Raw genomic sequence first — 26,625 nt, 5'->3', positions numbered from 1 at the left:
AGTAGATAAAGCCTGCAAACTAAATCTCAAACATGTAATTAATGTCCTTGTGGCACTCAAATGTTTTGATGGTGCCAAGCCCTCCCCACATGCTGTACAAAAATGAAAGGGAAGGTCAATCAGTTGTGTTGTTTTTTTTTTTACGTAGATTTGGCCATGGCCATCCACACCTGTCGCCCAAGGCCACAGAAGCAGACATAACTTTTCCTGAGCGCTCTACCTGGTGGGAGGACAACTAGAGGGTCCAATAAGGTGTCCAATAAGCTTAAACTCAAGGTGATCCTATGTAATCTCCACAAGCATTACCAGTAGTTTGACCAGAATTCCAGCTGTGTGATCTTCTCTACGAGGGTATTAGAAAAACCGCATTGCTCCGCTGGTGGCCGTCTCCTGGTTCACTGTATCCAATCCATGATGAACCTTACATAATGATTAAGAACATTTCAAGCTCTGTTTATTTTCTTTAAATTGATAGGCTACATGGGGAAATGTGCGTGAACTTTATGAAACAAAAACATTTCTACATAGGACAGTAGGTTAATGCAGAAAACCATTTTAATAGTTTAATCTATGAACTTGGACAGACAAGGCACTGTATGAAAACAGGTAAAGTTATTCCCTGAAGTTGAAAATACCTGCAATTCAGTGATGTTATGCTGTGTGGTAAAGGTAACGCATTCAAGTTGTATTTTGAGAAACTATAACGATTTAAGTCACACAAAAATACTTTGTTGACATCCACACAAGATCTACAGTTCTAGCATTAAACATTTATACATCATCTTTTGTTGTGTAATATTCAGTAATGAAGAACACATATAGAAATGCCATGTTTCTGAACTGGCAAACTGGAAGTTACAAAACGAATGCATTATTTTTCAGTTCCCGTTTTTTGCTTTTTCGCTTTTAACACCTCTTCTTTTAAACTTGTTATTCTTGAATTTCTTCTGTAATCCGCCACCCTGAAACTGAAGCAAACATTGATTTAATGTCAAGTACCTTATTAAACAAGTATAATTACAGACCTTTTGTGTCAAAAAATTAAAATAAAATAAAAAATCACACTTGTGTGAACTGAGCGGTGGTGTGTGTGTGTGTGTGTGTGTGTGTGTGTGTGTGTGTGTGTGTGTGTGTGTGTGTGTGTGTGTGTGCCCCCTGTGTGTGTGTGTGTGTGTGTGTGTGTGTGTGTGTGTGTGTGTGTGTGTGCCCCCTGTGTGTGTTTGTGTGTGAGTGTGCCTGGCCTATGCCTGGCCTATCCTGAACAACAGCGCCCCTCCCTTAACATGTGTGGTCAGAAAAGGTTACTGCAGGCTACATACCCGGAGACAGACAGACAAACAGACAAACAGACAAACAGACAGACAGACCCACACACACGGCCACGTATAGGAGCGTTGTGACCACCGCTCAAAAAGAAAATAATCTTTTTTTGCTATATGTTTTTCTTCAAATAGAGCTTAAGGGATATTTCACTTAAACATAAATAATAATAATCAGGCTTTTGGGAACACCCCAGACAGTTTTTAAGTTGCTTGATTCAATATTTAGATATTCATTTTATCAGTTACAATGGGTTTGTATAGTGTGTCTGATAAAATGAATATCAAATATCTAAATATTGAATCAAGTAACTTAAAAACTGTCTGGACAAAACAAAAGCATTTGTTGGCTAAAAATGACTAACTGAAAATAATGTAATTTAGATAACAATAAAGTATTTTGTCCTACAAACCTTTTTGCGTTTCTGTGGTGCCTGCTTTTCTACCACCATCTCTTCATTATCATCATCGTCAGTTTGAAAGTCATCTTCATCCTTTTCCTCCTTGACAACTTCCTCTCTTTCACCTCCTTCTTCCTCCTTTTGGGGGAACAAAGATGCTGTGGAAAAGATAAAGTACAAATGTATTGCTTTTTATTTAAAACCATAAGCCTAAAAATAGTTAATAGTAAATAATTAAACAAATCAATATGAAGTGAAGATATGAGAAAGGTGCATTCAATAGGGTGATGTGTTTGCAGAGATTCACACAAGTGTTTGAAAGAAACAGAAAAAAATAAAGTTTACGTTTGATATTATCATAATTAGGTTATTAAATAAAGATTTCCCAAACTCTGACAGCCTCAAACAGTAAGGAAAAGTAGTGTTTCATAAACACATATCACCGCAGCCACGGTGGACTCATTGAAATCTAATGGAAAACAATGTTCTTCAATACATATCAGATTGAGTGACGGATACTAACCAGGATAAAGGTCACTCATGCTGTCTTCCGAGTCACTGTGGTCCTCGTCACTGGAGTTGGGTTCCCACAAAGCATTTCGCCGTGCGCTGCTTCCTTTCCTCACCTCCCCTCCACCCTCTTCTTCTCGCCTTTTCCTTTGGAGTCTGGCTGGAACAAACTCAACCCCCTGTTGTACGCACTGTTTGTCTTGGGTAAATATTTAAGCACATAAATTATAATTAATTGTATGCTATACAGAGTTCATATTCTTTATGTTTATAAAGACATTCATATTTACGTGGAATTGTGGATATAAACATAAATTGCCTTAAAGTCTAGGTCCAGGCTGATCAGGATCCCTTCCTTGTGTACTGTATTCTCACATAGAAAATCGGAGATCTCCACCTACTGATACGTCTAAATTTAAATAAATATATGGGCTAAAACTTGAATCAACAATTTGAAAATTGTGTGGAAACAATTTGTTGATTAAAAGAAATAACGGCATTGCAGAACCAATGTAAAAACATTAGCGTGGTCCTTCATATTGGAATGGTGTCTGGAAACACGTCTAGTGACACACACATCATTTAAGTCTTCATTCATGAGACAATGGCAATATATAGTACATCTCCAAAAAGAGTGAAGTAAGAAGGATGACTCAACCAACCGTATCCAGGATTCTTTGGGACTGACATATTGGTATACTGTACATCATACACAGTGTGTGTGTGTGTGTGTGTGTGTGTGTGTGTGTGTGTGTGTGTGTGCGCGCGCGCGCTTGTGTGCATGTACATCCTGAACTCAAGTGGCATACATTACATTTATATGTACTTACATCTTTCCAAGGCCTTTTTATAACGTTTCCCGCTGACATGTTTCAGGACATGTTGTGGCTGCCGGTTGAGGTGTCTGAGGGTCAGCTTACAGAAGAGTTGATTGCTGTTCAACAGAAATGGAACTTGGAAAGTCAGCCAAGAATCAGAAACAGCTACAACTTGTGACACACCTATAGTCTACTAGTTCTGCAAGTGGGGTCCAGGGTCCTCCAGGGTTAGGGGGTCTCTTGCTAAATCAATGATATTTAGGAAACAAATGGACTGTACTGGTCTGCAACAATGAGGATTTTTACAATGTAGATTTTTTTCCCCCCTATTTTATATGGTACCAAATGTGAAAAGGGGGTCTGCGGGCTAGCTATGCACACATGGCATAACTGAAATGAACAAGAGAATCATGATAGTCTACTATTAAGTTAGCATTGCATATTTGATTGATTGAAGACTTTGTTAGTAGTTTGCATAGGGAAGGTGCAGTTTCATGACGTTACAGTTCACTGGTACAAGGTCAACTAAAAGGGGATCCTAATAAGCTCTTCAGCTTTTTTACACAGGAAACCTATGCATCTCAGTCTCAGAGTCATTGAATTGAACAACATTTGAATGACAGACGATTTACACATTACGTTCACAATAAATGCATGTCAAACCCAAGCAGGGGATACAAGCTATGAGCCTATATACTCATCTTAAATGTACAATCAAGTGTTTTCTTACGGTTGTTTTGTGCTTGGCACGATGTGTGGTTTGTGTTGGCTGTAGCCGAACTCTGAGACAGTGCTGAGTTTCTGGTATTTCTTCCCTTTGATGAAGTTCTGGAGCTCTGCGAGATTGCAGGGAAACTCGTGCCCATTAAGTGTACACTTGATCTGAAATTACAAGATCATATTGATGTAAACCAGTGTTCATTTTCTCGACTAAGATTAAAAGACTACAAGATTTGTTGTCAATAAGACTAGATATGTTGTCAATAAGACTAGACTAGACTAAAACAATTTCAGAAGACTAAGACTATTATTTGTGTTATTCAAAAGACTAAGACTAAATGGAAGTCTAAGACTAATGGCTGTAAAAATTAACACTGGTATGTAACTGCAATTAAATTAAAGCCAAATACATCTTTTATGTATGGTTTAGTTTGACCAAGTAACAGGCAGTAGAAGACAATGACTTGTTCAGAGTTGTGTGGTTATATTTAGCCCAAAAGATAGCCTAAAAGACAAAGACTAAAAGACTAAGACTAAAATATGTTGATATTTAGTCGCCTAAGACTAGACTAAAACAATTTCAGAAAACAGGATAGACTAAATTGTGTGTTATTCTAAGACTAAATAAAAAATTGCTGAATAAATTAACACTGATGTAAACAAGTGTCTTTCTTTCTGTCCAGCAACCACTAGCAAGCAACGTAAGCTATGATGGCTAGCATGTATTTATTCAAATAACATCGTTATTGTTATTGTCCTCACGGACCTTATTGTCTGACAGCTGGAAGAACGGGTGATTGAGAAGAAAGGCTTTGAGGTCTGCAGGTAAGTCCTCCATGGTGGGGAGATGTTGTGCTGTAATGATGTGTTGTTATTATTTAGGGTTTGATGATAACCTGCCCAGCAAGGAACGTTACACTCCACGTGGGTAGAGTACGCATGCGCTGTAGGGTTTCTACAGTAGCGGATACGGAAACGGCGTATGCCACTGTTTCCTGTTTCCCTTTCAGCGCGCGACACCACCGTACGACGGAGTATACATCAGGATTTAGAAAGCCAGCCTGTTTGTTTGCATAACATCATGATTATATTAGCATCAATGAGGCTTGATTTAGAACAAGTTCAATGTGAATGAACATTTTATTTTGTGATAATTAAATCACTAATGCTGCGATCAGTTCAGCTGAAAAGAAACCACTAACCAGTTAGACCACATTACATTTATGTGAAATGTTATGCAAAATTCTATTTAAACCCGTATTTCATGTAGTGCCTCATATATATGTGTGTGTGGTCGTGTGGATGATGATTTCGTCTTTTATGTATTTTATTTATTGTAGGCAGACAAGGCACATACTTGGTCAGACGCTGGTCCTCAGTCAGCTGACACTGACACACACATCCCATGATTCTTCTTGCGAACAACAAATAAGCTCCTCGATCTTGACTGATTCACTAACATCCACATTTCTATGGATTACACAGTTTGTCTTTGTTTGCGTGGTTTCTCAATTGCTCTGCTTTAGTTTGTTGGATCCATTGTCATGTAGTTTGATGAAAATAAAGCCGACAGGGGCAGCATATGAACAAACTAAACATCCTACACGGTGGTGTCCAAGATTAAACACAAACAGGATCTGTTATAAACCCGTATTAAACCTCAGAAATGTCTGGACCAAATGGAGATCCCGATATCTCGATAGATGAAGGTATTATCGACGATGATGAATTCAACGAAGAAGGTACCATCTAGTTTACTGTAATGTTGCTGTCACCTTGAATCTTAAAATCCCTTAATATCCTCACCCTTGTGTCAACTGTGTGAAGATCGAAAACATTTTAACATGAGAATTAACAATTGCCTTTACTCTAGTCTAGTGTCTCTCTTAAATCTCTACCGTTCTACCATTGATATCCACGGAACTCATCCATTTGACTGGTCATACAGTTTACTGTACAGTGTTGATGATATTTTTGAATGTCTTGATGAATTGAATACACAGGACCACAATGGAAACAAGCCCTTTTTGTGTTGTGCTTTTGCATCACTGTATAATCGTACCAGTACAACTGTACTATTTGCAAATTGTTAAAGTATCCTTTAACATCCATTATTCAATCAATCAATGTATACAATTATTTAATCACAGAAAGACCTTAAACTACACTGTTAAATCCTCAATGTTAATTTGGCATAGCCCTAAGGGTCCATTTGGTTCCTAACCCTTAAATCATTTAGCTGGAGAGGAGGCCCCTGGAACCCGTTCAATTAATGCATTTTAGTGCATCTTTGTGATAGAAATAGCAAAATAAGAGTACCACCTTCATTACAGTTTGCAGTACATCTCTCTCTAAGAATACCAAAACACAGTCACCCCGGGCACAAATCCTGTAGCCTACCTTATTCCTAACCTTAACCTCAGTCAAATGGTGCCAAAACCTACCCCTATTCCTAAACGTAACCTCAGTAAAACTATGCCTAACCCTATATGTTATTTCTAACCTTATCCACTATTCAGTAAAACAAACTCATGGTTTACTTGGTAATTGACATCAGTGGGACTTGTGTCACGGTCATTGTTTAATCAGGATACAGTATGCCAATGATGGCTTCATCTCAACTAAATTGTTTCACAGTTTTACACTGCACTTTAACGTTTCCTCTTTTCCGTGACAGAATATGCTTCCATCAACGCCATGCTGGATCAGATTAACTCCTGCCTGGATGATTTAGAGGAACGTAATGACAGTCTGAACGGCAAACTGCACGAACTTCTGGAATCCAACCGTCAGGCTAGGATGGAGTTCAGAGCCAAGCTGGTTAGTCCGGACACAGAGGAGGACTCCTCTCCAGCTACCGATGGAGGACCAGACGAAGATATCAGGGAACCAAACCAAGGACCAGATTAGATACAGCAAGGCTGTGTTCAGTCGCTGTTATATATATAGATGTTATTCCATAACCAATTAAATACATTTATTGAACCCATAGATCAGTGACATGCTGTATCTTAACGTGTCCCATGTCTAAGATGCCCTGAATGTATTGTACCATAGCTGCATTTTCTTTTCCAGATGATTTTTTTCTTAAATCTCAGATCTACTATAACATTCCACATAGGGGTTCTCTGTCCTTGTCTACATGTATATGTTATTGCAGACTGTTCCTTTCAGAAAGGTAGCATTTTGTCCATCCCTTACATGCCCGTTTGCCTTTATGGCAACATGTTGGTGCGTGCTGTTGAGAATATATATACACTTACACTATATATATATGAATAAATAAATAACCTTTCATACATGCTGAGTGACCGTTCTGTTAGGAGGCAAGTCAGACAGGCTTTTGCTTACCTGGCCTTACATCATGGCCATTGTCACCTCCATTCCATAGTGGTAGGAGGTCACAAGAATGCTTGATCATTGCACTCTGAAAATAGACAAATTACAAGCTCAAAATGCACTGCGACACATTTGTAACAAAGTATAAATGCCACTTTTTAGGCCAACACAGTTATCGCAGAGTGTATGCAGTTTGCTAGTCTGCTAGACTATTTTTCTTATTTATTGTTTTGGTTTATTCACATTAATGAAGCATTCTGAAAATGTTCATGGTGTTGTGTTACTGCTGTCATGGGTTTCCAAATGCAGATTTCTAATAGAAATTTTGCATTGAGTTTTGGATAATTAAAACAAAGCCATGTCGATAAATGATTCTTATTAACTTGTATTTTTCAACAAAATATCCACAAAACAAGATATTAACAAGTGTAATTTATGTTATGCTGATTGCAAACTCATCTGCTAGTCACATCAGTTTCAAGTTTTTCAAAGATCCTGAACAAACTAACAGACATTTTCAGTGTTTTTTCTGGCTGAGGTTTGAACTATGCCGTAAATTTTATTTCACAAAGATCTATGGACCAAAAGGAATAATGTAAATTGGCCTGCTTTTAGAGGTGCAACAAAACTAAAAGGAGCAAGATTGTTCAGGCCTTCAATAGCATAAAGTACTACTTCTGCCTAGTTCACTGATACTGTCTGTCTTGAGAGTGAAGTTTGAGGTAAATCCTTGAGAAAAAAAAAATCCAATATGGTCTTATTTCATTTCATTATGTCTACCTCATTTAATCACCAGCCAGAATGTTGTTGCGAATGAAAGAAGATTGCAACAACGGCCCTGTTGCTGGCATATTAAAGATACACCAACAATTTAAATTAAAGAATTGCAAGTATTAGGGTGAGGCAACTGTCAAATGTTTAATATTAAATGAAAAGACCCAAATACAGAAAATAAACATCTAAAAATACATGGAACTTTCAGCAGTTAGAAAACAATCTGTTTTGTCAGTGGCTGAATAAAAATACGGTAAAAAACATACAGCTTGGAAATGTCGTTTAGATGCCCTTTTCTTCTTCAGCAAGATACAAAAATATATATCTTCCGTGCTACATACGCTGGTCTCTTCCCTTCGGCTTTGCACAATTTACTAAATTTTTCCTACATTTTCCTCAGAACAAACTACGTAGTATGACACGGTGTGAGTGAGTTGACACCGTGACTAAAAGGGATGATTATTGACTACACAGTTCAACTTAGTTTATTATAGTTACAAGAAATACTTCTCTATTATCAGGGTATGAACTATGACATCTCAGTCAATAAAGCCCACATGTTACAATGATAGAAGTGATGTTAATTGCCTAATTTATGCTCCATCGTATGATGGTGTTGCGTGTCAGAAATACATCTATGAGCTCACAACGTGTTGCATCTGCGACACATTGTGAGCTTAGTTTGGGGTTTAGGATTGTTTACTCTAATACAATGCTATTTTTGTGGTGTAGATGTATGTCCAAGCATGTCATTGCGTGCAATACAGGAAAATATTAGGTATTTCTTTTTACAGGAAATCTCAAAACCCGCAAATGTGGTCATGTAAAAAAATATTAGGGATGAAATACAACTTCAACATCTGCATTGTCGATGTCAAGTAGACAATGCATTGAATCATAATGGGAAACAAACATGTTCCTTCTAAAAGGTTAGTCTACTACTACAACTTCAACTAGCAGGATTGGGAAATAAAAACTTTGGTCAACTCAGTGCCTGGTGGATAGTACTTAAAAGCCAAATTAAACATGGCATTACAAAGAAAATGTATATTGTGATACTGTATAGGCCTAACTGGTACATTTTCATTATGAATTTAAGGGCATGGGACTAGTTATTACAATTCACATGGAACAAAATATTCCTGTTTTAAACCCCAAATAATTTGAAATGATCAAAACTACTACTAAGAATCGAAATCTCCTGGAAAAAAAGAAAGGAAAAAGTAACAATATCACCATGAAGATATTCGGTGTTCATAAATGTATCCATCAAATAATACATTCATAATGGATGTTCTGTTTTTGTTGTTTTTATTTGCTACATCAGATTGGAACACAAATGTAGCTCATCATACTGAAAAAGTAGCCAAGCTCAACAGTTTAGCAGTGGCGAGTAAGAAACAAAGTAAGAGAAGTTCAGAATTCCGAGATTAAATAATGCCATTCCATAATTCCTGAATTTATTCTCAAGACTTCTGAGAAATTCTGACTTTAATCTCAGAACTCCAATAACATTTTCAAGTGGCCCTAATCCTCTTCCGTACAAAGAGAAAGGTATTCAAGTACGTTTTCCAATAAAAGAAAAAATAATTCAGCAAGAAAACTGACAAAACAGAGATCCTGGCCTTACATCACAGCTTTCACAAGCAGCCAGTCAATCAACAACGCCTCCATAATTTTCTACAGATTCATTTTTTACAATCTACAGTACACCGCATTTTGTTTAGACATTTTCAAATGAAAATGTATGACTACTAAAGCTGAAGTCCAGGATTCCTGTCCCTGCGGCAGAAAGAAAATTAAGCTACTGAGCCTTTGCTCATGTGATTTCAGACGGGCTTTTATTTGCATCTGTCACAGAACTAGCAGAGTTCACAGCTGTCCTAATAATACCCATAAAAAAAAATCCTCCAACCATCTCTCCAACAACGGTAAAGATGCCAAATGGTCCAAAGGACTAAAATAACTATTTGAAATGGAGAGTATCCCATATTGAAGCTTTATTGTTGTTGTATTATTGGTCAAGTACATTTAAGTCATCCTAACAATTAGGAGCCGCGGGCACTATTGAACAGCACCCAGGGAGCAGTCATGGTTCAGTGTCTTGCTCAAACACACTTTGAACACTAAGCCAGGAGGAGCTGTGGATTGCACCACATCCTTCGAAACCATTAGAAGTACATTTGTGTAACAAACTAACAATCTAAAGCAATTAGTCATGGACAATTAAATTCTGTTCATAAATTCTGCGGGGACTATTTTTGCACTTACTTTTTATATTCACACTTAAATAATTAAAACACAACAATAACAAACTTTGACCAAGACTTTTTTTTCCCCCATGTAGGCTACTAACATTTATGGAATTGAATGGCTTCTTTGAAAATCAAACAAACCATAGTATGCTTTGGGAAATTGTCGTACATCAATGGATTATGCCAGACCACCAGGGTATGACATGAACCAATGAAAGGTTTCTCCTGGATCTTGTTAACCACACGTACTAACCCTGGCATCCTAGATTTAGGCAAATTCATTGAAAGAACAACAATCCATAAATATAGCTCAAAACACACCACATTGCAACACGCCTTGAGCTTGTTGCAAAAATAGCCCATCTACAAGCTAACAACGCAATACGACACGTTATGAGCTTGCTATCCAGATCTGCTATTTTCAATATGTGTTCGCCTATTCTTCCATAGGGTCCATGTGGTTAATCATATCTCGCATTAGGTGACAGGTCTGAGCTAGTACTGTATACTTTTCATCGTAGACTTGATGCACTTAGTGGAGAAGGTAGGAACTTTCAACTAGGTTGGGGGGTGACCGTAACTTTAATGTGTAGAGTGGCCGAGGCCGTCTGGTAATCAGAATGTCTCGCATTTGCCTAAAGGGACTCCCAGGGAGTATACGAGTCGAAGTGCCCCTGAGCAAGCCCCAACAGCCCATCCCACCCCATAAGTTCTGCCCTCTACCTGGCAATGCTGGCCACAACCCAATAACGATGTAATAGTTAATAGATGTTTTTCAGGTGTCATGTAGATAGATGTAGGGGTATGGCCAGTAGTGTAGTCTGGGGTCACTTCACCTTTTGGGGTTGTAACCGGTCTGGAGCGGAAACCACAACACGTCATGTTGTAGTACTCAAAGGACTACAATTTGCTGGAAAGATCAAACCGGATTCAGTTTTAACCCAAAATATTCTCCTGCGCTCAAGGACATACTTTTAGGGCCTACCTAATAACCTCCTTGATGCGGAGTAGTTTTGCTTTTGAAAAATTTGTTTGGTATATGCATCTTTTTGTCCAACTGTTAGCGACTGGCAAGACTACACTAGGCTGCTCCAGCATTTTAATAGGGATTGGGGAAACAAACGGAGGGAACTAAATCAAAGCGACGCCACTTCTTCTAGTGGTTTCCGCGCTTTAGCGGAAACCAAACGGCTGTTGTGAACGAACACCAGGCTTTCCCCCAGAAAGCCTGGTAGGCGAGGTTACCAGCAGTGTAACCTAGTTGAAAGTTTCAACCTGTAGAGGCCACTGCAACACAAGTTTCCTGAATTATGTGACTTGGGGTGAAGTTAATCTTAAAATATAAATAACTGAAAAACAGGCCAGTCTGCTTCATAAAACCGTTAATAGAGACTGTTACACCATTTGTTGGGTAGCCTAAGCCCTAAGGCAGCAATTGTATTATTTTTTTTCTTTTCTTTTTTTACCAATATGATCTTCAGCGTCTTGATGTTGCCCGGCCTGACCTCCTTTTGTTTGTTGCTTTGGCCTTCCCTGTACTGGCCTTCTCTGGTACAACAGTCTTCTCTGGTACAGAAATCTCCTCTGGTGAAACAGAAGCTTCTTGAACCTGCTGTTCTGTGGCCTCTTCAACAGCCTCCAGTGCTTGTGACAGTGGCCCTTCACACAGTTCAGATGAACTCTCCCAAGCTACACAAGCCTGGGACACTGCATGCTCCATCGTGGTGACAGGGTCAAAAGCTGGGTGTGTGGAGCTGGAACTTGCTGTAGCAGCGGTGTCGATACTCTGTGGCATTGAGGTGGATTCTGGTTTCTTTTTTCTCTGGCGGTCTTTTGGTAGTCTCACTCGGGTGATGGTAACAGTAGGCCGCATGAACTGATTATTACTCTTTACATCATCAACCTCACTGGAGTCAGTGATGATGTGGCTGCCACTTCCATCCAAGTCTGTGGTGGTGTCTGATACAGAGCTGAGGTGGTCTTCAGAGGCAAAGGCTGTAGTGGACTTTGATGAAACCCGCTGGTTGTGCAGGCTTCTGTACTTCTATTAAGTGAAAGAGTACCACAGTTTATTTTTAAGTAAATGTATTAGAATAACAACTAACTTGATGTACAGTACATAAATGTATGTTAGTGTCATACGCACACGTGCATTTAGAGATCTGGAATGGTTTGAGACATTACATTCATTGAATCAATAAAAATAATTTTACCGAACCACAAAGAGGCATGTACTATAGCAGCTTATCAAAACAATTAAAACAAAACAATAACACCTATATGCTATATAATAGTACTTTGCAATAACAACAAAGACACTCCTTTAATGTGGGAGAAATGTGTAACCTCCAGGGACGTGCTGGCCATTGGGAAAAGCGGGACAACTCCCGAACGGCCGGTTCATTATCGGTCGGTCCAGGCCGGGCCATTAGGAAAAAATGAAACTGTTTGCACAAAAGTAAAAATTTTACTGTTTGCACAAAAAGTAGTGAAAACAGCAGATCTACAGTGCGAGGCGTTGTGTGCTTGTAGATCGTCTGTTTTGACTAGTTTAAATCATTTTTTTTTTTGGACATACACAGTGGCGAAACTAGCCCCCGGTGTGCCCCGATGCGAGATTTTCACCAAGTGCCCCACAACAACAACAACAACAACAACAACAACAACAACAACAACCACCACCACCTTTTTTCTACAGCGCAAATGCAGACAGCGCAAATGCGGGACACCAGGCTCCAACAGAAGACATCAACACACTCGCCATCTAATTCATGACAATATGTAGCCCAACCAAGTAGTGTCTCACTGTCTCCATCTCTCTGTGGTGCTAATGAACTCTTCCCTATGGCACTCCAACACAACAACTCTGACATTAGTCTTCACACTACAAACATCACCACGCCGTTTTTCCAAAACAGCATTATAAATATCATCCATTAAGACAACTAGGCCTACATTAATGACAGCACACAGTTTAATTGACAGTGATGCATCACTGCAAACCAGCATTATTTATATTAATTACTTAACTCACCTGCTAAAGTAAGGTGGATGACAACAACAAGACCAGTTGGGCACGTTTTGTTCCATATTCCACAGTGTCTTGGTTTTAGAGAGCATGGCAAATATTAACTGTTCCCCAAAGTCGTGTGTTGAAACTTTATATTCCATAATGCCCGAGAGTGTTGTTTTTACTTCAGAAGTTCAGAACGTCTCTTCAGCCTGTGTTCCGTCAGCAGCACTAAGGGGCCCTGTCATAGCTTCCTGTCATACCAGTGGACATTTCAAAACAAGAGTCATTGTATTGGATATTTGTAAAGTGATCATTCAACACATGTTTTATTTTGAAATGGTAGCAGCCTACTACAGGAAATGCAACAGATCAGGACAGAAGCGGCTCCGTCTGTATACATTGTTATTATTAGATTATTTATTTTTTCTCCTCCACCTGCGTGTGCCCCTGGACGTCCCGGGCCCTAATGCGCATGCGTCAGCTGCGTCAGCGGTAGTTACCCCCCTGAATACATGTGCATATCATATGGAAACTAGAAAATATTGTTCCTTCGAAACAATTGTGGGCTCGCTTCAAGCCAGAAAACAATGTCTATAAAAGTACAAAATGTCAAGATCGCAGGCAGTGCTCTCTTTGACGTTACTGAAATTAGCTGCATGCATGATTTGAGGCATTTTGTTCCAAAAATGTGTTATGCAAAAGTTGACCCGCTGGTGGCGCTATAACAGGCCAATGTGAGAAGGGAGGCATCTGTTCCTTGACCTAGTGGGAATGTGCTTGCAAGATTTCACGCATATCGCAGGCTGTATTCATGAATTAATTAAAAAATAAAGTGTGCATGCGTGTGTGCGTGCGTGAATGAATGAATAAATAATAAAGTGTGCGTGCGTGCGTGCGTGCGTGCGTGCGTGTGTGCACGTGCGTTCGTTCGCTCGCTCGCTCGCACGCACGCACGCACGCACGCAAGCACGCACACACGTGTGTGCACGTGCACTTTATTTATTTATTCATTCATTCATTGAATGAATGCGTTCGTGGAACGAATGCTCACTACGGTCATCTGTATTTTTTAAGCCCTGGGAAACCCACCTTAACGCCCTCATTAGCATAATGTATGCAAGCATAATGTATGCGCAACATGCCCACACGCATTTCCAAACCATGCACCAGCCCCAATTTTCATACGTCGACTAAGCTCCTCCCCTTCATTTACATACGGTCGTCTGCATTTTTTACGCGCTGGGAAACCTACCTTAACACCCTCATTAGCATAATGTATGCGAGCATAATGTATGCGAACCACACCCAAACGCATTTCCAAACCATGCCCCGCCCCAATTTTCATACGTCGACTAAGCTCCTCCCCTTCATTTACATACGGTCGTCTGCATTTTTTACGCGCTGGGGAACCCACCTTAACGCCCTCATTAGCATAATGTATGCGAGCATAATGTATGCGAACCATACCCAAATGCATTTCCAAACCATGCCCCGCCCCCAATTTGCATACGTCGACTAAGCTCCTCCCCTTCATTTACATACGGTCATCTACATTTTTTACGCGCTGGGAAACCTACCTTAACACCCTCATTAGCATAATGTATGCGAACCACACCCAAACGCATTTCCAAACCATGCCCCGCCCTAATTTTCATACGTCGACTAAGCTCCTCCCCTTCATTTACATACGGTCGTCTGCATTTTTTACGCGCTGGGAAACCCACCTTAACGCCCTCATTAGCATAATGTATGCGAGCATAATGTCTGCAAACCACGCCCACACGCATTTCCAAACCATGCCCCGCCCCCAATTTGCATACGTCGCCTAAGCTCCTCCCCTTCATTTACATACGGTCGTCTGCATATTTTACGCGCTGGGAAACGCCACTTAACAGCCTCATTAGCATAATTTATGCGAACCACACCCACACACATTTCCAAACCATGCACCGCCCGCAATTTTCATACGTCGACTAAGCTCCTCCCCTTCATTTACATACGGTCGTCTGCATTTTTTACGCGCTGGGAAACCCACCTTAACGCCCTCATTAGCATAATGTATGCGAGCATAATGTATGCGAACCATACCCAAACGCATTTCCAAACCATGCCCCGCCCCCAATTTGCATACGTCGACTAAGCTCCTCCCCTTCATTTACATACGGTCGTCTGCATTTTTTACGCGCTGGGAAACCCACCTTAACGCCCTCATTAGCATAATGTATGCGAGCATAATGTATGCGAACCATACCCAAATGCATTTCCAAACCATGCCCCGCCCCCAATTTGCATACGTCGACTAAGCTCCTCCCCTTCATTTACATACGGTCATCTACATTTTTTACGCGCTGGGAAACCTACCTTAACACCCTCATTAGCATAATGTATGCGAACCACACCCAAACGCATTTCCAAACCATGCCCCGCCCCAATTTTCATACGTCGACTAAGCTCCTCCCCTTCATTTACATACGGTCGTCTGCATTTTTTACGCGCTGGGAAACCCACCTTAACGCCCTCATTAGCATAATGTATGCGAGCATAATGTCTGCAAACCACGCCCACACGCATTTACAAACCATGCCCCGCCCCCAATTTGCATACGTCGACTAAGCTCCTCCCCTTCATTTACATACGGTCATCTACATTTTTTACGCGCTGGGAAACCTACCTTAACACCCTCATTAGCATAATGTATGCGAACCACACCCAAACGCATTTCCAAACCATGCCCCGCCCCAATTTTCATACGTCGACTAAGCTCCTCCCCTTCATTTACATACGGTCGTCTGCATTTTTTACGCGCTGGGAAACCCACCTTAACGCCCTCATTAGCATAATGTATGCGAGCATAATGTCTGCAAACCACGCCCACACGCATTTCCAAACCATGCCCCGCCCCCAATTTGCATACGTCGCCTAAGCTCCTCCCCTTCATTTACATACGGTCGTCTGCATATTTTACGCGCTGGGAAACGCCACTTAACAGCCTCATTAGCATAATTTATGCGAACCACACCCACACACATTTCCAAACCATGCACCGCCCCCAATTTTCATACGTCGACTAAGCTCCTCCCCTTCATTTACATACGGTCGTCTGCATTTTTTACGCGCTGGGAAACCCACCTTAACGCCCTCATTAGCATAATGTATGCGAGCATAATGTATGCGAACCATACCCAAACGCATTTCCAAACCATGCCCCGCCCCCAATTTGCATACGTCGACTAAGCTCCTCCCCTTCATTTACATACGGTCGTCTGCATTTTTTACGCGCTGGGAAACCCACCTTAACGCCCTCATTAGCATAATGTATGCGAGCATAATGTATGCGAACCATACCCAAATGCATTTCCAAACCATGCCCCGCCCCCCCATTTGCATAAGTCGGCTTAATTTACATAATTAATGCGTGCGACGCCCACAAAACTCATTACGTTAGGCCCACTCGTTAAGTCAGAGTCCTCCCTCTTGTTGAAACCACGCCCACTCGTTAATAGCAGATCTACAAGCTCACAACGCGTCTTGATGTGACGCGTTGTGAGCTTGTAGTTGAAACCACGCCCACTCGTTAAGTTCGACTCCACCCCTTGTATTTGCGTGTAATTACCCCGTCAGCGCGGTGACGAGAACGCTTGTCATGCGGCCTCATTTACAGGAAGGAAGGAAGGAAGGAAGGAAGGAAGGAAGAAAGAAAGAAAGAATTTGCCTAAATGTGTGGGGTTCTTAACGAGGAGGCAGTAATTACGCACGCACGCACGCACGCATGCATGCATGCACACACACACACACACACTTTCTTTGTTTATTTATTTATTTATTCATGTGTTCGTTCATTCATTATATATTTATTTATTTATTTATTTAAATACTCTGTTGCTAGTATCCACAACTTTCCAACATCCCATAATGCATTGCGCAGAAGTTGGATGGAGCTTCCGTGAGCTTGTATGTGGTATTTAATACCAGTAACACGAGAAGCCAGAAAGCGAGTTTGGAGACGGTAGCACGCTGCAAAACGGAGTTATGGCTCTTTAAAGCCCAGCCGATCGATAGGCAGACGCCTGGGGGGGGCGGAGTCCAGGGGCGGAAATAAATAAATAATTAATTACATAAATAATCAGTCTCGGAAACAGTCAGGAAATAAATAAATAAATAAATAATCAGTCTCGGAAACATAGTCGGGAAATAAATAAATAAATAATCAGTCTCGGAAACATAGTCGGGAAATAAATAATTAAACCAGTAAGACTCCCTAATATATACTGACTGCGTAGCGATTTGCGTGATTTTAGGGCAAAATCTGTAGAAGTAGTGTCCAAAAATGGGTTTAAAAAAATCGGCCTGAAGGTGGCGCTACATGGGACAGATCCATGTTGATGACATGAGCGTAGAGCAAGTGTGTACCGATTTGTGTGATTTTAGGGCAAGATTTGTAGGAGCAGTGTCCAGAATGAGTTTTGGCCTCATGGTGGCGCTAGAAGAGGAGGGCCATGTGAGAATCGTAGTTTGGCAGGCAAGGACTGTGTGTGCCAAATTTGGCACGGATCGGGGCAGCGGTTGCAGAGATATGAGCAGGGCAAAAGTGTGACGGACAGACAGACAGCCGGTCGAGGTTTCGATAGTAACTGCGACCCGACGGTCGCAATTTATCAGTCAGTGGCGGCGCAGTTGGGCCTGGTGTGGAGACAGGGAAATAATTCATTCAATAAATAAAGCTCCTTTTAGTTGAGCTTGTACCAGTGAACTGTACTGTCATGAAACTTGTCGTAAAGTCTTCAATCAATCACTCGATAAAGGGATCAATACAAACCCACATTTACCCAAAACAGCTGATCCACAAGCCCACATGCAGCCTTGTAGATCGGCTGTTTTTATTGTTTTATTTTTTAAATTGTTTCCCCCTGACTTAGTCTTTTCTAGGATCACCTTTTAGTTGACCTTGTACCAGTGAACTGTACTGTCAATGACACTGTACCTATGACAGTCCTATATCAATAATTCGTTCATTCATGAATGACTTCCCTGTGGAAATAAGCCAAAAACATTACTGGGATCTCCTTTTAGTTCATGTTTATTACGTATCTATCTATCTTCCTATCAATTGGTCACATGCATTCACATTGCACTGAACGCACGCACGCAAGCACGCACGCACGCACGCACGCCCGCTCAGCAGCTGGCTTTTTTTCTTTTTTCTTTTTTTTCACAGAGCTCCAGACTCAGACACCGAGGTCTCGGAGGGCACCCAAGCCGGACTGCGTGCTCTGGCAGCGGCCGCGAAGCGGCCGCGGCCGCCCCAACCCACTGGAGCTAGGTAGAGTCTGGTGAAATAAAACCAATCAGTAGGTCCCCATCAACAGATGTCGCTGTAGCCAAGGAATTCACACCCAGCCTGCTCACCTGACCAGGAAGTCCAACCAGTCTGTGTTGGAGAAACAACACTGCTGCCGCTGCTGCAGTAATCATTGCTATAGAGTGCTTGTTCAGTAACAGTGTTAAACGGCTCTATATTGTGACAGGAATCCTTCCCACCGAGTGTTTGTTCACTAACAGTGTTACAGTGTGATATGAAAGAATCCACATGAGGGCAGTGTTTCCATTCTCAACTCACTGAGTTGAACAGAGGGCGGAACCCAATGCAATAACAAGTCCTATTATTTAGAAAGGAGTCACGTCAATGTCAGCATTTTTTTTCTCTCTCTCTCTTTTTGGCAACATTTTTTAAATCATTTCACAATGTAAAAACAAAAATCATTTTGAGAAAAATGTAATGACCTATACACAGTATCTATAGGCTGTGTCTGTGTATATTCTGAGTGTAGATGTTGTTGTACTTTAACCACTTAAGCCCTGTGTCAGGGGTTCCCAAACTTTTTTGTCTCAGGGCACCCCATGAATATTTTTTTAATCCGAGGCACCCCTACATTATAATTTTCACTCCCAGCACCTTATATTTATAGCATATAGTCGTTGTCGGGTGGAAACCTTGTATGTCCAAAACCGTTTTGTATTTATCATCTATAAAATGTACTTGCGAGGCATTGTGTGCTTGTAGATCGGCTGTTTTCACTAGTTTAAATCATTTTTAAAATGATAAATACAAAACACCCGAAAACAACGAAATATAACTCATGTCATTGTCCCACTGGCTTGTCACTTGCCATGATCTGAAATGGCAAATCTTTGAGTAGCGCGCAATGAGGGCCTCTCCCAACTCTATTTCCCGAGCTGAATCAGAGGCCCAGCACGTCCCTGGTAACCTCTACTGGCCCTAAATCAAGTTACTGTAATAAAGTCTTAAGAGACTAACCTTGAGGTTTTGAAAATGCTTCAAGGACTTGCAGTGGGAGTGTAGACCCGGAGATTGAAAATTATAGAACCTTTTGCAGAGGCGACAAAGGAAGCCAGCTACCGGAATTAAAAAATTTGACCCTGATGGAAAGAAGTTCATAGAATTACATTTCAAACAATTGTGAAAATAAGACTAAGTAAAGTAAAAGGGTGTTTATAATCCCATGATTCTTCTTGCGAACAACAAATAAGCTCCTCGATCTTGACTGATTCACTAACATCCACATTTCTATGGATTACACAGTTTGTCTTTGTTTGCGTGGTTTCTCAATTGCTCTGCTTTAGTTTGTTGGATCCATTGTCATGTAGTTTGATGAAAATAAAGCCGACAGGGGCAGCATATGAACAAACTAAACATCCTACACGGTGGTGTCCAAGATTAAACACAAACAGGATCTGTTATAAACCCGTATTAAACCTCAGAAATGTCTGGACCAAATGGAGATCCCGATATCTCGATAGATGAAGGTATTATCGACGATGATGAATTCAACGAAGAAGGTACCATCTAGTTTACTGTAATGTTGCTGTCACCTTGAATCTTAAAATCCCTTAATATCCTCACCCTTGTGTCAACTGTGTGAAGATCGAAAACATTTTAACATGAGAATTAACAATTGCCTTTACTCTAGTGTCTCTCTTAAATCTCTACCGTTCTACCATTGATATCCACGGAACTCATCCATTTGACTGGTCATACAGTTTACTGTACAGTGTTGATGATATTTTTGAATGTCTTGATGAATTGAATACACAGGACCACAATGGAAACAAGCCCTTTTTGTGTTGTGCTTTTGCATCACTGTATAATCGTACCAGTACAACTGTACTATTTGCAAATTGTTAAAGTATCCTTATTATTCAATCAATCAATGTATACAATTATTTAATCACAGAAAGACCTTAAACTACACTGTTAAATCCTCAATGTTAATTTGGCATAGCCCTAAGGGTCCATTTGGTTCCTAACCCTTAAATCATTTAGCTGGAGAGGAGGCCCCTGGAACCCGTTCAATTAATGCATTTTAGTGCATCTTTGTGATAGAAATAGCAAAATAAGAGTACCACCTTCATTACAGTTTGCAGTACATCTCTCTCTAAGAATACCAAAACACAGTCACCCCGGGCACAAATCCTGTAGCCTACCTTATTCCTAACCTTAACCTCAGTCAAATGGTGCCAAAACCTACCCCTATTCCTAAACGTAACCTCAGTAAAACTATGCCTAACCCTAAATGTTATTTCTAACCTTATCCACTATTCAGTAAAACAAACTCATGGTTTACTTGGTAATTGACATCAGTGGGACTTGTGTCACGGTCATTGTTTAATCAGGATACAGTATGCCAATGATGGCTTCATCTCAACTAAATTGTTTCACAGTTTTACACTGCACTTTAACGTTTCCTCTTTTCCGTGACAGAATATGCTTCCATCAACGCCATGCTGGATCAGATTAACTCCTGCCTGGATGATTTAGAGGAACGTAATGACAGTCTGAACGGCAAACTGCACGAACTTCTGGAATCCAACCGTCAGGCTAGGATGGAGTTCAGAGCCAAGCTGGTTAGTCCGGACACAGAGGAGGACTCCTCTCCAGCTACCGATGGAGGACCAGACGAAGATATCAGGGAACCAAACCAAGGACCAGATTAGATACAGCAAGGCTGTGTTCAGTCGCTGTTATATATATAGATGTTATTCCATAACCAATTAAATACATTTATTGAACCCATAGATCAGTGACATGCTGTATCTTAACGTGTCCCATGTCTAAGATGCCCTGAATGTATTGTACCATAGCTGCATTTTCTTTTCCAGATGATTTTTTTCTTAAATCTCAGATCTACTATAACATTCCACATAGGGGTTCTCTGTCCTTGTCTACATGTATATGTTATTGCAGACTGTTCCTTTCAGAAAGGTAGCATTTTGTCCATCCCTTACATGCCCGTTTGCCTTTATGGCAACATGTTGGTGCGTGCTGTTGAAAATATATATATACACTTACACTATATATATATGAATAAATAAATAACCTTTCATACATGCTGAGTGACCGTTCTGTTAGGAGTTAGGCAAGTCAGACAGGCTTTTGCTTACCTGGCCTTACATCATGGCCATTGTCACCTCCATTCCATAGTGGTAGGTCACAAGAATGCTTGATCATTGCACTCTGAAAATAGACAAATTACAAGCTCAAAATGCACTGCGACACATTTGTAACAAAGTATAAATGCCACTTTTTAGGCCAACACAGTTATCGCAGAGTGTATGCAGTTTGCTAGTCTGCTAGACTATTTTTCTTATTTATTGTTTTGGTTTATTCACATTAATGAAGCATTCTGAAAATGTTCATGGTGTTGTGTTACTGCTGTCATGGGTTTCCAAATGCAGATTTCTAATAGAAATTTTGCATTGAGTTTTGGATAATTAAAACAAAGCCATGTCGATAAATGATTCTTATTAACTTGTATTTTTCAACAAAATATCCACAAAACAAGATATTAACAAGTGTAATTTATGTTATGCTGATTGCAAACTCATCTGCTAGTCACATCAGTTTCAAGTTTTTCAAAGATCCTGAACAAACTAACAGACATTTTCAGTGTTTTTTCTGGCTGAGGTTTGAACTATGCCGTAAATTTTATGTCACAAAAATCTATGGACCAAAAGGAATAATGTAAATTGGCCTGCTTTTAGAGGTGCAACAAAACTAAAAGGAGCAAGATTGTTCAGGCCTTCAATAGCATAAAGTACTACTTCTGCCTAGTTCACTGATACTGTCTGTCTTGAGAGTGAAGTTTGAGGTAAATCCTTGAGAAAAAAAAAAATCCAATATGGTCTTATTTCATCTTCATTTCTCTGCCATTTCATTATGTCTACCTCATTTAATCACCAGCCAGAATGTTGTTGCGAATGAAAGAAGATTGCAACAACGGCCCTGTTGCTGGCATATTAAAGATACACCAACAATTTAAATTAAAGAATTGCAAGTATTAGGGTGAGGCAACTGTCAAATGTTTAATATTAAATGAAAAGACCCAAATACAGAAAATAAACATCTAAAAATACATGGAACTTTCAGCAGTTAGAAAACAATCTGTTTTGTCAGTGGCTGAATAAAAATACGGTAAAAAACATACAGCTTGGAAATGTCGTTTAGATGCCCTTTTCTTCTTCAGCAAGATACAAAAATATATATCTTCCGTGCTACATACGCTGGTCTCTTCCCTTCGGCTTTGCACAATTTACTAAATTTTTCCTACATTTTCCTCAGAACAAACTACGTAGTATGACACGGTGTGAGTGAGTTGACACCGTGACTAAAAGGGATGATTATTGACTACACAGTTCAACTTAGTTTATTATAGTTACAAGAAATACTTCTCTATTATCAGGGTATGAACTATGACATCTCAGTCAATAAAGCCCACATGTTACAATGATAGAAGTGATGTTAATTGCCTAATTTATGCTCCATCGTATGATGGTGTTGCGTGTCAGAAATACATCTATGAGCTCACAACGTGTTGCATTTGCGACACATTGTGAGCTTAGTTTGGGGTTTAGGATTGTTTACTCTAATACAATGCTATTTTTGTGGTGTAGATGTATGTCCAAGCATGTCATTGCGTGCAATCCAGGAAATATTAGGTATTTCTTTTTACAGGAAATCTCAAAACCCGCAAATGTGGTCATGTAAAAAAATATTAGGGATGAAATACAACTTCAACATCTGCATTGTCGATGTCAAGTAGACAATGCATTGAATCATAATGGGAAAGAAACATGTTCCTTCTAAAAGGTTAGTCTACTACTACAACTTCAACTAGCAGGATTGGGAAATAAAAACTTTGGTCAACTCAGTGCCTGGTGGATAGTACTTAAAAGACAAATTAAACATGGCATTACAAAGAAAATGTATATTGTAATACTGTATAGGCCTAACTGGTAAATTTTCATTATGAATTTAAGGGCATGGGACTAGTTATTACAATTCACATGGAACAAAATATTCCTGTTTTAAACCCCAAATAATTTGAAATGATCAAAACTACTACTAAGAATCGAAATCTCCTGGAAAAAAAAGAAAGGAAAAAGTAACAATATCACCATGAAGATATTCGGTGTTCATAAATGTATCCATCAAATAATACATTCATAATGGATGTTCTGTTTTTGTTGTTTTTATTTGCTACATCAGATTGGAACACAAATGTAGCTCATCATACTGAAAAAGTAGCCAAGCTCAACAGTTTAGCAGTGGCGAGTAAGAAACAAAGTAAGAGAAGTTCAGAATTCCGAGATTAAATAATGCCATTCCATAATTCCTGAATTTATTCTCAGACTTCTGAGAAATTCTGACTTTAATCTCAGAACTCCAATAACATTTTCAAGTGGCCCTAATCCTCTTCCGTACAAAGAGAAAGGTATTCAAGTACGTTTTCCAATAAAAGAAAAAATAATTCAGCAAGAAAACTGACAAAACAGAGATCCTGGCCTTACATCACAGCTTTCACAAGCAGCCAGTCAATCAACAACGCCTCCATAATTTTCTACAGATTCATTTTTTACAATCTACAGTACACCGCATTTTGTTTAGACATTTTCAAATGAAAATGTATGACTACTAAAGCTGAAGTCCAGGATTCCTGTCCCTGCGGCAGAAAGAAAATTACGCTACTGAGCCTTTGCTCATGTGATTTCAGACGGGCTTTTATTTGCATCTGTCACAGAACTAGCAGAGTTCACAGCTGTCCTAATACTACCCATAAAAAAAAATCCTCCAACCATCTCTCCAACAACGGTAAAGATACCAAATGGTCCAAAGGACTAAAATAACTATTTGAAATGGAGAGTATCCCATATTGAAGCGTTATTGTTGTTGTATTATTGGTCAAGTACATTTGCACACACCAGGAATTTGTCCTCTGCATTTAACTCATCCTAGCAATTAGGAGCCGCGGGCACTATTGAACAGCACCCAGGGAGCAGTCATGGTTCAGTGTCTTGCTCAAACACACTTTGAACACTAAGCCAGGAGGAGCTGTGGATTGCACCACATCCTTCGAAACCATTAGAAGTACATTTGTGTAACAAACTAACAATCTAAAGCAATTAGTCATGGACAATTAAATTCTGTTCATAAATTCTGCAGGGACTATTTTTGCACTTACTTTTTATATTCACACTTAAATAATTAAAACACAACAATAACAAACTTTGACCAAGACTTTTTTTCCCCCATGTAGGCTACTAACATTTATGGAATTGAATGGCTTCTTTGAAAATCAAACAAACCATAGTATGCTTTGGGAAATTGTCGTACATCAATGGATTATGCCAGACCACCAGGGTATGACATGAACCAATGAAAGGTTTCTCCTGGATCTTGTTAACCACACGTACTAACCCTGGCATCCTAGATTTAGGCAAATTCATTGAAAGAACAACAATCCATAAATATAGCTCAAAACACACCACATTGCAACACGCCTTGAGCTTGTTGCAAAAATAGCCCATCTACAAGCTAACAACGCAATACGACACGTTATGAGCTTGCTATCCAGATCTGCTATTTTCAATATGTGTTCGCCTATTCTTCCATAGGGTCCATGTGGTTAATCATATCTCGCATTAGGTGACAGGTCTGAGCTAGTACTGTATACTTTTCATCGTAGACTTGATGCACTTAGTGGAGAAGGTAGGAACTTTCAACTAGGTTGGGGGGTGACCGTAACTTTAATGTGTAGAGTGGCCGAGGCCGTCTGGTAATCAGAATGTCTCGCATTTGCCTAAAGGGACTCCCAGGGAGTATACGAGTCGAAGTGCCCCTGAGCAAGCCCCAACAGCCCATCCCACCCCATAAGTTCTGCCCTCTACCTGGCAATGCTGGCCACAACCCAATAACGATGTAATAGTTAATAGATGTTTTTCAGGTGTCATGTAGATAGATGTAGGGGTATGGCCAGTAGTGTAGTCTGGGGTCACTTCACCTTTTGGGGTTGTAACCGGTCTGGAGCGGAAACCACAACACGTCATGTTGTAGTACTCAAAGGACTACAATTTGCTGGAAAGATCAAACCGGATTCAGTTTTAACCCAAAATATTCTCCTGCGCTCAAGGACATACTTTTAGGGCCTACCTAATAACCTCCTTGATGCGGAGTAGTTTTGCTTTTGAAAAATTTGTTTGGTATATGCATCTTTTTGTCCAACTGTTAGCGACTGGCAAGACTACACTAGGCTGCTCCAGCATTTTAATAGGGATTGGGGAAACAAACGGAGGGAACTAAATCAAAGCGACGCCACTTCTTCTAGTGGTTTCCGCGCTTTAGCGGAAACCAAACGGCTGTTGTGAACGAACACCAGGCTTTCCCCCAGAAAGCCTGGTAGGCGAGGTTACCAGCAGTGTAACCTAGTTGAAAGTTTCAACCTGTAGAGGCCACTGCAACACAAGTTTCCTGAATTATGTGACTTGGGGTGAAGTTAATCTTAAAATATAAATAACTGAAAAACAGGCCAGTCTGCTTCATAAAACCGTTAATAGAGACTGTTACACCATTTGTTGGGTAGCCTAAGCCCTAAGGCAGCAATTGTATTATTTTTTTTCTTTTCTTTTTTTACCAATATGATCTTCAGCGTCTTGATGTTGCCCGGCCTGACCTCCTTTTGTTTGTTGCTTTGGCCTTCCCTGTACTGGCCTTCTCTGGTACAACAGTCTTCTCTGGTACAGAAATCTCCTCTGGTGAAACAGAAGCTTCTTGAACCTGCTGTTCTGTGGCCTCTTCAACAGCCTCCAGTGCTTGTGACAGTGGCCCTTCACACAGTTCAGATGAACTCTCCCAAGCTACACAAGCCTGGGACACTGCATGCTCCATCGTGGTGACAGGGTCAAAAGCTGGGTGTGTGGAGCTGGAACTTGCTGTAGCAGCGGTGTCGATACTCTGTGGCATTGAGGTGGATTCTGGTTTCTTTTTTCTCTGGCGGTCTTTTGGTAGTCTCACTCGGGTGATGGTAACAGTAGGCCGCATGAACTGATTATTACTCTTTACATCATCAACCTCACTGGAGTCAGTGATGATGTGGCTGCCACTTCCATCCAAGTCTGTGGTGG

General features: G+C 40.3%; 4 protein-coding genes across 4 annotated transcripts in view; 2 read left to right on the top strand and 2 right to left on the bottom strand.

Annotated features, from left to right (window-relative positions):
• Window positions 1-584: 584 nt before the first annotated feature.
• Window positions 585-4,685, bottom strand: surf2 (surfeit 2). The gene is made up of 6 exons (XM_080742714.1): window positions 4,535-4,685; window positions 3,779-3,930; window positions 3,061-3,164; window positions 2,244-2,429; window positions 1,733-1,878; window positions 585-968 (listed from the first exon to the last, which is right to left on the bottom strand). Exons 1-6 carry the CDS (start codon window positions 4,604-4,606, stop codon window positions 879-881), a joined length of 750 nt encoding a protein of 249 aa, XP_080598840.1. The 5' UTR covers window positions 4,607-4,685; the 3' UTR covers window positions 585-878.
• A 511-nt stretch (window positions 4,686-5,196) lies between these two features.
• LOC308299434 (bublin coiled-coil protein-like) lies at window positions 5,197-7,429 on the top strand. The gene is made up of 2 exons (XM_080743211.1): window positions 5,197-5,510; window positions 6,446-7,429. Exons 1-2 carry the CDS (start codon window positions 5,435-5,437, stop codon window positions 6,676-6,678), a joined length of 309 nt encoding a protein of 102 aa, XP_080599337.1. The 5' UTR covers window positions 5,197-5,434; the 3' UTR covers window positions 6,679-7,429.
• Window positions 7,430-19,693: 12,264 nt separating this feature from the next.
• LOC308299272 (bublin coiled-coil protein-like) lies at window positions 19,694-21,544 on the top strand. The gene is made up of 2 exons (XM_080743015.1): window positions 19,694-20,007; window positions 20,930-21,544. Exons 1-2 carry the CDS (start codon window positions 19,932-19,934, stop codon window positions 21,160-21,162), a joined length of 309 nt encoding a protein of 102 aa, XP_080599141.1. The 5' UTR covers window positions 19,694-19,931; the 3' UTR covers window positions 21,163-21,544.
• Window positions 21,545-26,146: 4,602 nt separating this feature from the next.
• ciz1a (cdkn1a interacting zinc finger protein 1a) overlaps window positions 26,147-26,625 on the bottom strand; it is a gene marked incomplete at its 3' end in the record, with an annotated part of 12,650 nt that continues 12,171 nt past the window's right edge. Inside the window, exon 16 of the mRNA XM_080743422.1 lies at window positions 26,147-26,455. Coding sequence (XP_080599548.1) covers window positions 26,147-26,455 — 309 coding nt within the window. The remainder of the gene's footprint in view (window positions 26,456-26,625) is intronic.

The sequence above is a fragment of the Nannobrachium achirus genome (assembly GCF_963921795.1).
Source record: "Nannobrachium achirus genome assembly, chromosome: 15".
In the NCBI taxonomy this organism is placed as follows: Eukaryota; Metazoa; Chordata; class Actinopteri; order Myctophiformes; family Myctophidae; genus Nannobrachium; species Nannobrachium achirus.
The sequence above is the reverse complement of the archived record's forward strand: the minus strand, read 5'-3'. Positions and strand labels throughout refer to the sequence as shown.

What these genes read in the sequence shown, in the direction of transcription:
- surf2 (XM_080742714.1), bottom strand. Translation starts at nt 4,606, where the DNA reads ATGGAGGACTTACCTGCAGACCTCAAAGCCTTTCTTCTCAATCACCCG. An exon ending in GTGCCAAGCACAAAACAACC is followed by an intron (nt 3,165 to 3,778) that starts GTAAGAAAACAC and finishes TCTGTTGAACAG; the next exon opens with CAATCAACTCTTCTGTAAGC. An exon ending in CACCACAGAAACGCAAAAAG is followed by an intron (nt 969 to 1,732) that starts GTTTGTAGGACA and finishes TGTTTGCTTCAG; the next exon opens with TTTCAGGGTGGCGGATTACA.
- LOC308299434 (XM_080743211.1), top strand. Translation starts at nt 5,435, where the DNA reads ATGTCTGGACCAAATGGAGATCCCGATATCTCGATAGATGAAGGTATT. An exon ending in TGATGAATTCAACGAAGAAG is followed by an intron (nt 5,511 to 6,445) that starts GTACCATCTAGT and finishes TTTCCGTGACAG; the next exon opens with AATATGCTTCCATCAACGCC.
- LOC308299272 (XM_080743015.1), top strand. Translation starts at nt 19,932, where the DNA reads ATGTCTGGACCAAATGGAGATCCCGATATCTCGATAGATGAAGGTATT. An exon ending in TGATGAATTCAACGAAGAAG is followed by an intron (nt 20,008 to 20,929) that starts GTACCATCTAGT and finishes TTTCCGTGACAG; the next exon opens with AATATGCTTCCATCAACGCC.